Raw genomic sequence first — 18,440 nt, forward strand, 5'->3', positions numbered from 1 at the left:
TCAGGCGTTCCACAGGTAAGGAGAGGAATGCCTGAAGGCCACAATGGCAGCAGCTACAGATAAAACACACAGAGGTACCGCTGTCAGTGTAGTCACAACGGAAAGTGAAAGTTAAGATTCAGAACTCCCTTCCCTTGCTCCCCTAAAGTTTTAAACAAGATGTACTTATTGACACTTCTGCTTCAGCATGCTTGTGCACAGCACCAGCCACGATGAGCATGGCCTTCCAGGGTGAGGGAAATGAAGAGGGAATTGCTCAGTTGTGTGAAACTATGAGTATAGGGCATTGAATATTGGCACCCATTTCCAAGGTGGTGGTGATTTTAGCTGATATCTCACTCCTGAGGGTAATAAAGAGACAGAAAGCACAGCTACTGCTGGTGTCCCAAAGCAGCTCGAGCCCATATTCCACTAGCCTGTTTACTGCAAAGGTGCCTGCTGAAGATATCGCCGACTGGTGTGGGAAAGTGTCCTACCACAGAGAAATAAATAAGGCTGCCATCCCTAGAAAGCTTTGAGAGAGGATGGCAGAGTGCCTCCATGAAAGTTTGATCAAGATTTCTCAGGTGCATTCAAGGGCTATCCCTGTGTACATAAGCAAATTGCTGAGACTGTTCCCCACCCGAACTCCCGCAGCCTAACTCTAGAGGGGAATGAAAAGCAGATAACTCTACCTCTCTTTGTTGTGCTGCTACCTTTTCTAGTGTGAGTACATTAATGAAAAGCTGATAGCTGTGTCCTGTTAAGTTGGGAGCTCCATCAGTACATCACTGTAATGGGAAATACATTTACACACTTACCCGAGGTTCCTTCCCCTGTATCAGGCTCGCCCAGGCTCGACTGCTGGGACTGAATGGACTGTGGTGGAGTCTCAAGCAGCTCCTGGCTCGCAGCATAGCTGAACCCCCTGATCGTTGTCCCCCATCTTCCTCCTCTTCCTCCTCGCTGTTCACAGCAGGGGCCTGTGACTCGGGCTCCTCAGAGGGATCCACAGTTGTCTGCAGTGTGGTGGTGGGGTTTCCACCAATTATGGTATGCAGCCATTTGTAAAAATGGCAGATCCGTGGCTCAGCACCGGATCAACTGTTGGCCTCCCTGGGACATGCCTGCCACAGTGCCTTTGCTCGCATGCAGCACTGCTGCTGATCCCTGTCGTATCACTTCTCCTGCATTCACAAGCAACCTGCTCACAGATGTCCACGTTTCTACAGCAGGTCTGTAGCTGTGAATGCACAGCCTTTTCTCCCCACCGGTCCAGGAGACCCAGGCTGGAGAGTGTGGCCAGCATGGTCAGCTGGGCAGTTACACACAACAGTGGAGAATGGAATAGTGGAGAATGGATAGCTGGGCAATCAGGAAAAGGCATTTCAAAAATTCCCAGGGTTTTAAAATGTGTGTGTGTGTGGGGAGTAGGGGGGGGGAGGAGCTTCCTGCCTCTGTGATCTCTGAGCAGTGGAGTTCAGACCTGTGACAAGAGCCATCAGTGCTTGGCATTTTGAGACAGCTGCTGGAGGACTGTTGGGGACAATACAGTGTCTACACTCATGCTGCCCTGACCTCAGTACATCGACCATGGCTCAATGCTGCTTGGTGAGGTGGTGTTACTGTGTTGCTCTAACGGGGCACTTACATCAGTGGGAGACAAATTTAAGTGTAGACACATGAGCAACAAGGTCAACACAAGGCAGCTTATGTCAACCTAACTGTGTAGTGTGGCCCAGGCCTACATGACTTTCCAGCTCTGCAAGGCTAAAAACCATCTATTTAGAAAGGGATGGGAAGAGACTGAGTAAGAACCAGGATGGTCAAGTAGCAGAGGGGTAGCCGTGTTAGTCTGAATCTGTAAAAAGCAACAGAGGGTCCTGTGGCACCTTTAAGACTAATGGAAGTATTGGAGCGTAAGCTTTCATGGGTGAATGCCCACTTCATCAGATGCAAGACCAGGATGGTATATTCCTTACCCCTATGGTTCCAAAACTTTCGGGTTTCCTTCTAATCTTTTTCTTGCACAGATGTCTCCACGTCCATTTGATCAGATACCAGAGAGACTTGGGGCTTGGTAAAACATTGAAGGGAGTGGGCAGAGTCCCTCCTTCTTCAAAGTAACTCATCCAAAGCTTTGTTCGAGCAAACTTCCATTCGATGTCTGCATGATCCTGTATACAAGAAACATAACAACTGACAAACTGCTAAATTAACAAGGTGAAAAAAAACTTACAGGGGCCCTATAAGCTAAACATATCCTGAAGTGCTAATTAAATGGCTTATAAAAAACATAGCTGTCTTTGTGATAGAAATTATAATGCAGCAATTGACTTGTTTTACCCAGTAAGAGATAGTCTGGATATTATGTCACATTTAATCTTTCTTGCATTGCTACAGATATTTAAAATAATGAAATACCTCTAAGGCAGCAAAGGAAAATTACAAATAGAAAAAATACTAACTGTCTAGCAGTGGTCTTTTGCTATAGTACCATATCATCATAACAGGCATTCTACATAGAGCATTCACTTTCTTTCTGACATATTAGTTTTGAGCAATGCTGTGGGGCCTGGGAAATGTGGTCAAAATGTGGGTCCCATTTTGTGGAGGCGCTGTTAATTGGCAACCTCAAAAATTCAAACATCATGAGTGAGGTTTCCCCAAAATCATGAGTTTAAAAATATTGGATTCTTTTAATTTGTTTTCTGGTTTTTAAGTCTTTTGGGTACTCTCAGATGGTGCTTTGAGCTTTTCCCTGCAACCATAGGGGGTGGAAATTATATATTTTTTAAATGAAAGTTGAGATTCTCATCTAATCATATGCCTCCAGGAGCTGGGTATTTAAATAAACACCAAATAAAGTGAGAGTTGCAATCAAATAGTGAGAATTGGCAAAACTAGTTGCTCTCCTGTTTTCAGGACAGTGCTGTATAGAGCTGTGGGTTTGTTACCATATAGGTAGATGTGGGCAGAAAACAATTTTCTTGTCCCAGGAAAATTTTTGAGATTACATTTTCCCCCATTCCACATCAGGATAAAACAGATCCTTATCCAAATTTTTCAGGGGGAGAAAAGAAAAGAAATTGCTTTCCTTCAAATACCCATTAGCCTAGTGATCAGGGGAACTCACCTAGCATAGGGGAGGCCCAGGTTCAAGTTTCTGTTTAGAAAATAGATTATAATAGACAACTTTTAAAAAGTCAAAATTGAAACAAAATGATTCTTTCAAAATTTTCTTTCACAGAGAATTTCAAAAATTTCTGATTGCATTCCTAATCAGATCAAAAACAAATCCTGAAATCCTTCTCGAAGTTGCATTCATATTCTCCACACAGTTCTAGTCATGACTGCATCTGCCAAAGATCAATCTATTTAATGAGTGTTAAGATATATAAAAAAAAAATAACCCCAAAGTTCTGATTAGAATAAAGATACAGTTTTCATGAAATGAGAAAACAGGAACAATTAAGGAAATGTCCGAGGCCTCTACTGCCGCTTCCTTATATGTCATCAAATCAGATACCACATCTTTGCATTCACTGTTAGTAGGAGAGTCTGTGCAATTTGTAAAGCCACCACTTTGTGAAACTACACCAGTTTCAGTTACTGCACTCTCTCCTGCAAGGGATTAGCACTTGCATAAAGTCTTAGAGAACTGAAGTGGGGAAGTAAATATTTTAAACTCTCTAGATGTGATGGTCTGAAGACGCACCAGATCCTGCTATCCCTACTTAAGCAAATCTCTCTTTAATGTGAATGGGTGCTTTGCTTGAGCAAGGAATGAAGGATCATTCCTACATCTATGTTTATGTTTGTCCCAACGGCTGACATTTTCAAAGTTGCCTAAGGAATCTGGACAACCAGTTCCCATTAATTTTATCTTTATGCTTTGTAAGAATCACTGGATATAGTACTAACCATTGATTTGGCTTGAAGTTTGGAAAATAGCTTTTTAAAGCTTAATCAATCTTGAGTGTAAAATAGAAAATATGCAACCAGCCTGTTGCAGATTCCTGATTCTCAGAGCAGATCTTGGCTAGAACAGTCTGCTCTAACCTATGCCAGTTGACAGCAACCTTGATACACCCTGCCCCTCCCACAACACAACTGCTGTGTGAGGAGCAGCTTTGCACCATTCAGAATTCGGGGAGAATTCTCATCTGGCCAAATCCAGCAGTTTTCTTGTCTGTTTGTGCTTGAAGGGCAGTGCAAAGGAACTAGAAGACATCAGAGAATGTGTCCCCGTATTCTATATTTAAATGGAATTTAATGCTGGAAAAAGCGGATGTGGAAACTGCGAGAAAATACTCATTGCAAGTGATTTAATAAGGAGAAATAACTTACAGCAATGAGCTGGTAAGAGTTATTCATCATGGCTATTAACATGTTGAGTAGAACAACCAGCGAGATGACATTATAGGTTCCAAACATGGTGGCCCCAACAAACTCAGTAAACTCATGTCGTGCCTGTACATTGGTCACGTACAGATTGATGAGACCAAATATAGACCAGAATAATGACTGTAGTGTTTCAAATAGTCTGAAAAATAAATAGATAATAATAGCAGCAAATATACATATATATCCAAATCTTTCCCTACATGCACAGTCAAAAAGCCCTTTGTGATAGCAGAGGACAGGATTTTCCCCCAATATACACAGAAGTATGTAATTTTCCAGAGAAATTTTGGTAAACTCTCCAAACTTGAGTCCTTAAAGCCAGGCATCTAAATACATAAATAGGCCCTTCAGTAAGTGGCTGCTTCTATTCAAATCACTGCTCAACATCTCTGAAAATCAGGCCAGTTATTTAAATATAGGTACCTACACTTGAACATTTTTGGCCCACATGCCTAAAGTTGATCCCATTGAAGTCAATGAGAGTGTGGTCTTGACATCAGTGGGCCAGAATTGGACCTCTAAATTAATTTGGTGTCTGAATTTCAGCAGTGGGTGTGCCATATGAAAGAAGCAGCAGCAGTGAGTTAAAATGATTTGTTTGTATCAGTAAACAGTTTGTATATTCAATTGGTAGTGTGCTTTGAGAGTCTTCTAGATAAAAGGAGCTGTAGAATTATAGGGGCATTCCCAGGCATACATTTTGTTTAGTAAAGAGCTCAGAAATTCAAAAATAAAGCAGACAATCACAAAATGACATTATAAATAAATAAATCCTATCTCCTAGAACTGGAAGGGACCTTGAAAGGTCATTGAGTCCAGCCCCCTCCCTTTGCTAGCAGGACCAAGTACTGATTTTGCCCCAAATCCCTAAGTGGCCCCCCTCAAGAATTGAACTCACAACTCTGAGTTTAACAGGCTAATGCTCAAACCACTGAGCTATCCCTCCCCTCTCCTCCCCACCTTGTGCTTCTACAGTTAAATTTAATATCCCCTTAGAGATATGGCTAGGACAGCAGCTAGGATGTCAAATAACAAGGTGCCATCTTTGAAACAAATCCTTAGGAGCTAAACAGTTTGAAAGAATATCACTTCTTTGTAACACAAAGCTGTGCTAATAAACTACAAATTATTATTTTGAGCTCTGATCAGCCCCATGCTCCTGGGCAGTGTGGAGGAAGGCTTTACACTATGTCTATGCAAGTCCTAGGGCCTGATTCTTTTATACCAGTGCAAGTCAGGAGTAACTAAACTGGACTCTGGAGTTACAGATGTGTAAATCTGGTGCAAGTAAGTGGAGAACTGGGCCCAGGGTGCCTCCAAGGAGTGGCTGTGCAGCATGTCTTTCTGCAGTGCTTGGAAAGGCATAGACAGAATGCACCACTAAACTCCCCTGCTGGCAATTTCTCATGCACTGAAGAAGCAGGAGCCACCACAACCTACCTAGACAGCCTCTTTTACGGCCATAACCACTGCCAGCACCTTCTTCAGATCCCCAGCGAAGACAGCCAAATTATCATTGCCTCCCTCAACATCACCCTGGTGGGGAAGTGGCTCTTGGTACAATTTAAATGCAGGTGACTAGCTAAATATGACTTATAGAACTCAGCTGTAACAGCTGTTTGTATCAGAAGTCTGATTCAGTGTGGAAGGTGAAAGTTCACGTAGAGAATTAAAATTCATTTAATACAGATTGGGCGGTAACCTTGTCACTTGATATAGCTAAAGAACTAAAATCACTGACTTTCAAAGTGAAGGAAAATAAATAACTGAAACTCATTATTATTTAGCCTTTAAGACAAAAGTGAGAATGTAGAGATTGAACATTTACAAGAAATTCAATTGAAGGTGGCCTTGCATTCAGGCTCCCTGGCAGCTTAGACTGAATTTTTTTCCTTGTCCTGCTTCAGTGGAACCTTGTACATCCAATTTATCCACACACAAACAATCTTGAAGTTTTTGAAAACTGAAGTTGTTCAGAAGATGACACTTTAATCTTAACAAACCGACATAGAAGAAAACCACAGCAACATTTGCCTGTAGAAGCAAACTCTTAGCAGGTTAAATTTATTTGTTTGGAGCCAGATCAGTATTTTATTGCCAAAATCACACTATCATCTCATTTTTCTCATTTTAGCTCATACCCTTTTAAGTTACTTCTGTGGACGTCTTTCTAGCATAGACCATACTTTATCATAGATTGCTGTATTTGTTATTAATTATTATTTTTTTATTAATAATAATAATAATTTGTATTGTATGACCTAGAGACAGTCATGGACCAGGATGCCACTGTGCTAGATGCTGTACAAATGCTGAACGAAAAAGATGTCTCTGCCCCAAAGAGCTTACAGTCTGAGCCAGTCTAAGTAGAGCTTACAGTCTGACTCAGTAAAATATTGCACGTATCAAATGAAAAGTAGATATGCCACTTACGTTGAAAATGCATTATTCTGCTTTTCACACCGTATTCCTTTGCAGCTGTCGGGTTCATTTGTTTCATAATAGAAGTACAGCTGGTTCAATCCATTTGCAAAAGCTAGCAGCACGAGACAGTATATGAATAGAAACTTTAAAATGTCCAGTAACATTCTTCCTAGAGATATTTGCAGAGGTCCCAGGTGAGAATTTGCAGTAAATAATGAGATCAAGCGCAGGGAACTAAAGATGTTCGCAATAGCAAACAATGCCTCAGCCACCAATGTGGGGTGCCACATATCCCATTTTTGACGCGCGAGTAAGCCACTATACTGGGAAAAAAAAGGGGAAAAAAAAGAGAGAGTTATACTTTTGTTTTCATACAGAAATCAAAGTTGTTCAGTTTCTTTGCTGAGCCATTCTGTTCAGGCATGAATAGCACAAAAAATAGCCCTTTTTGGTATGGACTATGTTTGGTTTGTCTGGCTTGTGTGTTTGTCCTTATCCAGACCTTTATCTGAAGGATAATTTATACTCGCCTTTTTTTATTTTATTATGATTTTGTTTCAGTGAAAGGATTACAAATCTGGTCTTTTTGTAACTGTCTGTGAGAGACAGTAGAAAAGCAGTACACACTGTAATTGTATTTAGCAAATTTATGAAGGTCTGGCTCTCTCGAAATGTAGAAAGTAGGTGCTGGATCCTGCAAAGTCAATGAAATTACTCAAATGAATAAGGACTCCATATATAAGCATTTGATAGATCAAGGCTTGGATAATCATTGAAAAGTTGCTATACAGTAGTTAAAGAATAAGAATATCATTTAATCTCTAATATTAAAACAATGACAATATCTATTTGTTTTCCCTTTGAGACATGCCTAATTGTTTACTTGACTCATTTTCAGTCAGTCTGATCCGTGTAATCATGAACCTTTAACAGTCCAGGCCTACCAATAGGTTCCATGAAGTTGAAATGCATTTTAAAATAAAATCTTTCTAAATACTCTTTTGTAATTTTTATTGATTATCTATTGAGTACCTTTAATATGCTCTGTGCTGTACAGAACATATCAAAAGACACAGGGCTAAATTCACAAAAGGACTTATGCACCTAACTACCACTTTAGGAACCTACATCCCAGAATAAGGCCCAGTGGGATTCACAAAACCTCTGTTCAGCTGCTCCCAAACACAGTAGGCATCTAAATTCACTTGGTATCTACATTTTTTCAGTAAAATCTCCCTAAGTACTTATGTTTCTGCCTCTGTGCATGCACACTGCTACCTCACACCAGGTGTCTGGGCTTCTTAGCCCCAAAGCAATGCATGAACCAGGGGAAGAAAGGCATTGGAACTGTGGGGCCTGATCTGGTAAGCATGCTCAGAGCTTGCCTATGGCAGTCTGATCCGGTAGGTGAGATCACGCAAAATAGCCAGTGGGGGAAAGAGGACCTCCCTCAGAACTTTTACCTCAGTGTACACAACTGGGATGTGGGAGCTGACCAGCTCAAGTTGCAACTCCAACTGAGAGGGAGAAGGGAGATGAACTGGAGTCTGCTATCTCTCAGCTATATGCCCTAACCACTGAACTATGGGAGAGCCTGAGGTGAGACTCCCTCAGTCTCTCCTGTTGAAGCTGTTCCATGCGGATAAATAATGAAAGAGTCACTGGGTCACAGAGAGAGAAAGAACAAGCAAGCATGAGAATAATTCTGTAGCCTCGTGCTGAATGCATTCACTTGGGGGAGGTGGGAGATCCAGTATCCATTGTCCAATGACTTTTTTTAACCCTCATCTATATTCGTGGGGTAAAGTTGTATCCCACAAGCATATATGTTGTAATAACTCATGAACTGGTGGCCCTCCAGCTATGCTGTTTTAGGACATTTTCACCTAGGCGTATGTACACAATTCAGTGACATTTTTTTAAATTAAGCATAAAGAACATTTGTCTGTATCAAAAATGTATGTAAGGTACAAATGTATTCCAAATGTGTTGCTCTATTATTTTGTCCCTTGTTTACACTGACATATTTGCCACGGTCAGCTGACCAGAAGAGCCACAAGCAATGTGGAGAATGCAGTGAATTTGTATGTGATGACCACTCCACATTGATCCTCATGTGAAAATGGCGTATAGGCTCACACTGAAGAGAGACTCTTGCTAGTTCTTTCAATTTGCTAGTTAAATAAAGTTTTTTTGTCTCAAACAAAGAATTGTTCTTAATTTCTGAATGCACTGCGGGGACAACAATCCCCCACAACACAGTTAATGTAACTTTTTCATGACAATGGATTTTAAATAAAAACATTTGTCCTAAAACATTAATGACGTAGCCACAGTGGAACAGCTTCAACAGACGAGAGCGCCACATCAGCCCAGTAGTGAGGGCACACACCTGAAAGGTGGTAGAACCAGGTCAAAAGCCTTTCCCTCCCTTCTCTATGGAAATGGATACTTGAATCAGGAGCCTCCCACAGCCAAGGTGTGTACCCTAATCACTGGGCTAAAAGTGATTCCCCCCGTCAGACTTCTTGCAAAAACCACATAGGTGCCCACCACCAAGAGAGGGTTTGCCACGGAGAATCCCAAGCAGAGGGAGATGCCTCCCTCCAGCCTGACTTAGGTGCCAAACTTCCGGGGGGAAGGAGGGGGCGGCTTAGGACACATCCCTCTCTTCCACATATCCCACTGACTAGATTAAGAGAGGAGATGCCTAGTGTACTGGCTTTTGTGAATCCCACTCTGAGGCACCTCTCTCTCTCTATTCATTGTATAAACAGACTAGTTGTCAGATGTAGGCTTTGTGAATTCTAGTGATTTTCTAGGTGCCTAAAAGGTGTGGCAATGTGAAGCTAGCCCATAATCCCTGTTGAAGTGCTTACAGGGATGATAATACTTCCCTATCTCACCGGGATGTTGTAAGGATAAATAGTTTAAAGGTCATAGAGTGTTTTGAGATTAACTGATGAAAAGTGCAAAATAAGAAATAGGTAGTATTAGTATTACTACTACTACTACTAAAGTCTAAGTCAAACAGACACAAGCTACATTTGCTCCCTCTACGTCAAGTCATGTCTATCTTGGTGCTTATATGGCCCTCAATACAGCAGCACCTGAGCACCAGTCATTAATGAATTCACCTCTTGGAGGTAGGGAAGTACTATTATCCGCATTTTACTGATACACAGGAGAGAACAAGTGACTTAGCCAGAGTCACACAGAAAGTCTATGACTGAGCTGTGAAGGGACTCAGCCCTAGCCACAAAACCATTTCCTTACTCTAGTGACCTTCCTCATAAAATCAAGCTTTTATTACCGCTGGCATGGTAGAGCCAATACAGCTATGCAAGAACAGGACACATGTTATTCTGCCTCATGCATCATTAACCAAATCATCAGTTCAGTTCTGATTGTAGAATCCTTATTACTTGGGATGATGTAAGTGGCAGAAAGAGCACAACTTGTGTTGCAGAGCGATGGCTGAGTTTGCAATGCTAGCAGTCAGAAAAAAAATTGACTTGCAAACTGAGAAAATTGAATATGGAAGTTACTGACAGAATAAAGGTGCAACTCCTCAATATCCTTTTCACAGTGACTTTTCTGAATATTATTATTATATACTATAATTTAGACATCACTGTAAATGTACATGGCACTTTTATAAAGATATAATGAGAAACTGCCCATGTACTGAAGAGCTGACATGCTCCGACTGAGCATTTGTAGGTGGAGAAAGAGGGAGAGGAGAACAGGAAACCTGCCAAGTGCAGGGGATATCATAAATGAAGGCATGTAGCTAAGAAGATTGAGATAGCAGTGAGAAGAGTGGATTGGAAGGAGTTTAGAGAGTAGAAAAGTAGTGAACAAATAAAAACAAAGATGTCATTAGGGAGAGGAGGTTGTAGTGACTTGAAGGGGGTGGCTAAGAACTTGGATATGCTAACAGACCAGAAGTCATTGAAAGGATTCACAAGGGGTATAATGGGGCCAGGGAAGTAGGAGAGGAAGATTAACTACAAAGGTTTGGATAGATTGGATGGTGGAGAGTTGAGGACAAGGGTGAGCAGAGAAGAGAACTAAAGGAAGTTATGACCGATATATGGAAAAATATTTTAGTAGGGGAGATTATATGAAAGGATGGATTTTGTTGATTTTTAAAAGGAGAAATAGGAAGAAGATAATTGAAAATGACAAGGAGATTGTGAATCTGTTATATGGCCAGAAATGTGAAGTGATAGAGAAGGAAGGTAGTGGGATGGGAGAGAAAGAATGGTACATTCTGTTTTGGAGAAATATTGTTTGAGAAGCTGGAGATGTCAGAAGGACACTTGGAGTTACAAGATTAAAACATAATAAAGGAGGTGAAGAGTGGAGATGTAGGTTTGGAATGATCCACATAAATGCAGTAGTTGAAATGTGGGAGCAGATGATGTCAAGAGGAAGATGTATAGAAGGGATTGAGAACAGAAACTAGGCTGATGCCAACAAGTAAGGTGTAAGCAGGGAATGAATTCTTCCCTGACAGCTAGCTGGGAGGTGGAGAGACTTTGGGTGTGTTTATGTAAATACAGTTTGTTCCTGCTCTGCTTAGATATCCAGCAAATAGAGCGAAACTTTGCTCAAAGTAATCAACTTTGGCTGGTGTTGTGTTATAAATCACTTTAGTATTGAATGCAGGGGGAGTAAAATGCTGTTACCAAAATGCTGTAATTATTGTAGGAATATAGGGAAGCAGGATTGTGCTTAACCTGTCCCAAATGAGGGGGGTCATCTTCAGCTGAAAGGACCTTGTTAAGCCAGGGGCTCAAATACCAGAGCCCTGTGAAAGTACAAGCAGAGGGGACAGGTGTCCAAGCCAGGAAGTTGTGGACTCTCCCTAGGAGTCTACAGACTGGTTTGACCTCTTTTTCCTGACTGTTCAAAGAAAGCACTAAATAGGCTTCCTTGGGAGCCTCTTTTGTTATTTTAAATGCTCAATCGGAGCTGAAATCAGTTGTGGTGGGACTGTGTTTCTGCCCAGACTGCTAAGAGCTAAAAATCACTAAGAGACTGATGTGCAGAGGTCACAGAAGAGAGGCAGGAGGCAGCAGAAGGTGACTGACACTCGACTAGCAAATGAGTGGCTGGTGAGGTGGAGAGTTGTTGCAAGTGGCCAACAGGGTGGCTGGTGGAGAGGCACAGCGAGCAGCCAGTAGGGCAGCTGGCAGAGAGGGTCAGCGGACAAGTGCCCGAGCAGCAGAGCGAGTAAGGTGCCTCCTTACCGCCACCCAGGGTGGGAGGTGAACTCTGCAGATGCACCTCTGAATGCTGGGTCTGCACTGACCAAGGACAGCAACTGTGAATTGGGTGCAGAGAAGGGATGGACATGCTAAAGGGACTTTTGGGTTGCTGGACTTAAGAACCTGAGGGAAAAGGACACTGCTCACTTCGGGGTGGGTCTTTTGCTCATGGTTTATGTTTATTACCCTGTTTGCGGTATTTCCCTAAATTAATGCCAAGTTACTTCCCTCCTTTTATTAAAAGTTTCTTTTCTACACTCAGACTGTGTGCTTGCGAGTGGGGAAGTATTGCCTCTCAGAAGTGCCCAGGGGTGGTGTGTAATTTCCCCAGGTTACTGGGTGGGGGCTTGAGCCAGTTCTGTGTTGTATCGATGGAAAGGAACCCCTAGGTATTGAACCTGGCCCTGGTTGCTGCTGACTTTGCCTGGCAGAAGGGATACATTGGGAAGAAAGAAAGATGAAGAGCTATGGATTAAAATGCTGACTGACTATTTGTCAAGGAAAGAGATGAACCAGGAGAGCACAGAATCACAGATATCAAGAGAAAAAAAAGGAGGAGGAATGAGATTGACTGACCATGTCAAAGGCGGAAGGAATATTAGTAAGAGCAGAAGAGAATAACTGCATGGCCAGGCCATGGAATGAAAAAGATACTAGCACAAATTGATACCTATTGTTTGAGAGACAGGTTTTAATAAGCACATTTACTCAGGAGCTCAGTAACTCCTGAGAAGTGAAAGAGAAAAGGGAAAACAGATCATTTATGGAGAAGACAGCCTATTAAAAAAAAAACTAGTGAAAGAAATATCAGCAAATGGGCCGCTCTAAAGATGCTAATATTTATTTCATTTTTGTTAGTTTTTTATGAACCACAAATGTCTGTTTTCTCCATAAATGATCTCTTTGGACATTCCTCCTTTATTTCTCAGGAGTTACAAGGCACCTCAGAAATATTCTGATTATAATCTGTTATTCAAACTGCAGATTCCAATTTGTATTGCTGTCTCATTCTCCTTCCTAATCATTATGATTGAAATCTGCAAATGTTCATGGAGTGCAATTAGGCATTTCACTGCATATCAAATGTCAGAGCTCTGTAGGACCCTCAGCAAATCTAGGAGTTAACGTATTTCTTTGTGTGAACTGTAATTTTATAATTATGGGTCTACAGTAATTTTATATTGAAACTGAATATACTATACTATATATTATATATAATATAAACTGCATCTTATATAAAGACAGACCATGATGGGACTGAAAAGGGACTTGCTTAATAACAAGGCCAAAAAATATCCTTACTAAAAGAAACTAAACAAACCCAGTCAAAACTTCCCACCTCCACTGGCTTCCTGTAAATTGCTCATTCAATAGTTTCCTCAAAAACAGTATGTGTATATTTAGTATATTAACTCGCTTTAGTTCATTTGCACACTATAGGGTTATAAAATGAATTAGGATATGAGATGGCTATTTGATAGTATGTCAATATAGAGTCATGAGACATTGAATAATATGAAGTGAGTACAAGAACGTGAGATTTCCCGTAAAAGAGAAGATCATAGAAACATAAAGTATTTTATCTTGATTCCAGCAATGGCTTATATTAAGTAATTCAAAGAAGGTAAAAACACAAATATATCCTGCCACCTCAGTAATGCAGAGCTTTGATTCTGCAATTCCACAGTGCATGGGACTGACTTCAATGGGCTTTGGATGAGGCCCTCTCTGGAGGGTTCCTAACAGATCATCATCTTACACTGACCAAACACTGATGGAGCATGAGTTTTGATTTCTTGAGTTGCTCATATTGTAACAATTGATAGAATTTCTGCACTCTACTTCTACCCAAACACAACCTTTCGGCATGTTGCAAAGGCAGTCATTTACTTAATAACTATTTAATACATAGGGGAAATACATAGTCCACACCTATGGAAAACCGAAGAAAGCAAATATGGACAGATTAGAACTATGTAAAGACTAGAACTTCAAAGCAAATTTATCATGTATATTAATGATGCCAGAGGAATATGAAATAACAGTTCCTGATGATTATTCACAGAAAACCATACACAAGATTAACATCCAAGACAGTTGTAAGCATTGGGAAGTTGGCCAGATAATCACTTTTTACCTTCCAGAGCAGAAACCATAAATTGCAGAATGATCATATGATCCTAAGGAGAGACAGTGTGGTCAAGTTATTATATAAATGTGAATAAGGAGACCTCGTTCTAGCTGCAGCTCTGCTATTGACCATCTGTCTGACCTTAATCAAATCACGTATGACTCTTGGTATCTCAGTTTCCTCATCTATAATAAAGGGATAAATATTTTTCCTACCTCAGTAAAATGCTTTGAAATTCTTGGATGAAAGGTTAATTCTTGGATGAAATTCAAATTATTGTTATTAGCACATGTATGTCACAATCTGTACTGTACATTTCAGAGAACCAGTAGAGAAAAACAGAATAATCAGCCACAAGATGTTAAACAACAACAAAACTGAAGCACAAAAAATATACTTTTTCTTACTGTGCAGTTAATACTCCAGTGCAAGTGAATGTCTAATCTTTGGAATTGGCTAAATATCAGTCAAAACCATTTTACAATGCCAGAGAGATAGGCTAAGCATCCCAGTGTTTGAAGCACTGATATTTAGGGGGGAAAACCCATCCTTATACTAATTAGCAGAGTAGATTCAATATGGAAATGATTGAGACAATAAATATGGAGCCCAACAATGTAGTTTATATACAGAGTCACTTTTCAGGATAGAATTGCACTCTAAATATGTCCTCTGCCCCCAAAGTGATAGAATTACATAGCATTTCATGCTAATGGGCCAGAGCCACTTATTTAGTGACATCAGCTGTGTGCAATCTCTTATATAGCTGAAAACATACAGTAATGGAAGCCATGCTTCAGTTTAATAAAACATTAAAAGTATCCTTGGGTGTAATGCATCAAAGTGAGAGAAGGAGTACTTGACTTAGCAGTGCAAAACATACTGTAGTTTCAAAATATAAACAGAATCCTTTGTTTTACAGCATAAATAGTTCTATTTGTATTTATAATCCTCAATTGAAGCAGCTACATCCCTTAAAATGAATCATGCCTTTATGAACTTAAAATGTATGAGACTACAGTACATTTATAACCATGTGACATTTAACTTGTGTGTTGGTAGATAAACAGGTATAAGAGACAGGGCCCAGATCTTCAAAGGTATTTAGGCACCTAACTCCTTTGAGGCTCTGGACCCTGGTCCTCAGATGAACATAAGACACACACTTATCACTGGGGTGGGAGAATGGGCAAAGAAGGCTTTAAGATATCCTTTTGCATTGTCCCGATCCTGGACCTAACTAGGGGCTCCTCCAGTCCCTGATGTAATTTATAGCAGCATATAGGCTGCTCTAAATAACATTCAGCTGCTTGCAGCCTCAAAGGTTTGTTATCAGCCAGGATTTTTTCTTCCAGCGATTAACTCTTTTTTTTTCTGGGAACATCTCCCACATGAGGGAGTAGCATTGAGCTGCTATGCCTCTTATACAAGGAAGCTGGTTAAGATGGGTGTCTGACTACGTTGTGCCACTAGAGTGATACACAACAGGTAGAACACATTTGAGAATTGGGCCTATATAATTATTTCAGTAAATACAGGCAAAACTATATTTCAGAAAAAATAGTCATGCAACGTTTAGCAATTGAAAGTAAAGGTCATATATTATAACACTTTGGTAGTGTTTGGAATCCTAGGTCCTCATTTATTCTACAACTGGAAAACAATCATATTTTAAGAATTTGAAATAAATGTGATTGATTAATCAATTAACCACTCATTATTTCAGTTGCTTATATCAGATGCATTATTTATATACTCTGATTTAATCATTTTACCAAAGGAAAGGTGAAAAAAAAAGCAAGGACAAAAAAGCTAGTTGGATTTAAAAATCACAGGCATAATAAAACAAATAATTGCAGAATTAAAGGTAATATTTTATGCACTACTGTGTTTACATTTGGAGTCTGATTAGCATCATGACATTAATTTGGAGGGTAATGGATGAATATTACTTCAGACACTGTCACCTTGGAATCTGATTACAGAAGGCAGAAGCTGCCTGGGAGATGAAAGGATTATTATGGTTTCAAATTAATATTGTTCTAAAAGGAAAAATTGGATGTCTACAATGTTTTAGAAAGGTTTGCATTATCAATGAGGTTGTTATTTTGCATTTTGGACCAATAAACCTGCTATTTCCTGGTCACTGTATATGAAACTGTGTCTGCATATCAAAGCACATTCCATTAGCTTTCTGAATAAAAGGGGGCAGATTTTTCTCCGCCTTTTCAACTACCTTTGCTCTACCTGAGTGATGCACAGGGATTCGAATTTGGCCACAGCTGCCTAGGTGAAAATTCCCCTGAGAAGTTCTGAGTGGGTGTGAAATCAGCACAAGCAGCTACTATTCTACACCCCGCCCTACACACACCCTGTTGAGATGCAGCGGTTCCCAAACTGTTGGTTGCAATTCCAAATGGTTTTGTGCCGTCAGTAGATGGGGTTGCAGGTCCAAAGGACCAGATTCGGACCACGAGATGATGCCATCTGCCCCTGAACGTGTCCGGACCTACTGCTCAAACCCTGCACTAGGAGGTTGCCATTTTGTACATCTAAATGGCAGCCTCCTCATGGCGTGACCTTGCATGTATGGTGAATGCATTTTGTAAAATGGCAGCCTCCTGGTGTGGTGTTTGTACAGCAGGTCTCGACACATGAGCTGTGAGGAGGTGGCTGTGCGGATGCCATTTGCCCCATCTGGCTGTGCAAGCATTCAGCTGAGAGACTTGAATCCAGAAGATGCTTTTCTGTGGGCAGCAGCCTTCTCAACAGAGCATCCTCTCTGCTTGAGTGGGTAGGAACCTGTGCTAGCTTTTTCTGAGAGGGAATCTGAAGTGGCTTGTGAACTCCTTAAGACAGGGCCCATATTTTTTTATGCCACCCTGAGTACCCTTATGGCAATCAAGCATAAAGGATCATTGTAAGTCACTGTCTCTCTGCTGCCGTAGTATCAGCACACAGGGCCTTCCTAAGTCCTGGCCTCATCTGCTTAACTATGAATTCCTCTTTCTGACTTGTGAGATGAGGCACAATGGACTCATGTTTGCGCAGGGTATCTGCTTCATCCTCCAGCAGTTAGTCTAGTAATGCAGTTATGTGCAAAAACCAACCATGCAAAAAATGTGCAGGCAAATATGGTGAGGCTTTGTGTATGGCTTCACCAATGTTTTTGTCAAGAATGAAGAAAGGACAAAATGCCTGCTATGTCACATAGTGTTAGCTAGCAAAAGCTTGAAGCCTAATAAACTTAAATGGCCTTTGTAAGCCCTTCACAGGGAACACGTAGGAAAACCAAGGTCATTTTTCCAGAGCTGGAAAGAAGAACTTTCATGTCAACAAGTGAAATTCAAGAGAGCCCTGTCCATCTCTGACCACACACAAAAGGCATCATCTGACATGAGTTACTGCCTTGTGCAGGCCAAGAAACCTTACATAATCGGAGAGATTTTGATTTTGCCAGATGAAATCAATGGTGAAGATAATGTGTGCGGAAACGGAGGCAAACAAATTCAAAGACATACTACTCTCCAACAACACAGTCAATTGAAGGATTGAGGTGATAGCAGTAGATCAGGAAAACACACTGGTGGAGAGTCTGAAAAACACAGGTGCTTTTGTTCTTCAAGTGGAGGTGAGCACTGAGGGTCCTGATGCACATTTCTTGGCTTTTGTGAAATACATGGGAGAGTGCAATCCTTGAAGACATTCTATTGTCTCCCTCTTCCTGGACACAAGACAGCACAAGGAATGTTCGATGTACTACATGGCTACAAGCAAAACAAAAATGTCCTTGGTGATCACATTGTAGGCTTTTGCACAAAGGGAACTCCATCTATGGCAGGCCACCAGCAGGTCTGCATGCCTTGGTAAAGAAAGTTGCTCCGTCTGCTCTGTGGACTCACTACATGAATCACAGAGAACAACAGGCATAGAAAGCTCTGAATCCAGAGCTAGGTGAATTTTTGCAGTATCATCTATTGTGAACTACATCAAGAATCAGCCTCTTTGCATGCATCTGTTTGCAAAACTGTGTGCAGACATGGGATCTGATCATGACATGTTTTTATTCCACACTGAAGCTCGCTGAGGAAAAGTACTGGGATGATTTTTTGAACTGAGAGACGAGCTGTGTGTTTATACAATGGACTGCAAAAAGAGTGAATTTGTTGATTTTCTAAGTGACCAAAGGAAGATGTGCCTTCCTGGCTAAGTCACAGACATAT

General features: G+C 40.9%; 1 protein-coding gene across 1 annotated transcript in view; it reads right to left on the minus strand.

The window, feature by feature from the left end:
- Positions 1 to 18,440, minus strand: part of TRPC4 (transient receptor potential cation channel subfamily C member 4) — a 195,585-nt gene that overhangs the window by 15,092 nt on the left and 162,053 nt on the right. The window contains exons 6-8 of the mRNA XM_029911965.1: positions 6,820 to 7,133; positions 4,330 to 4,525; positions 1,962 to 2,156 (exon numbers count right to left, since the gene is read on the minus strand). Of these exons, the coding sequence (XP_029767825.1) occupies positions 1,962 to 2,156; positions 4,330 to 4,525; positions 6,820 to 7,133 (705 nt within the window). The remainder of the gene's footprint in view (positions 1 to 1,961; positions 2,157 to 4,329; positions 4,526 to 6,819; positions 7,134 to 18,440) is intronic.

Source organism: Terrapene carolina, unplaced genomic scaffold (assembly GCF_002925995.2).
Source record: "Terrapene carolina triunguis isolate 2854851 unplaced genomic scaffold, T_m_triunguis-2.0 Scaffold139, whole genome shotgun sequence".
In the NCBI taxonomy this organism is placed as follows: Eukaryota; Metazoa; Chordata; order Testudines; family Emydidae; genus Terrapene; species Terrapene triunguis.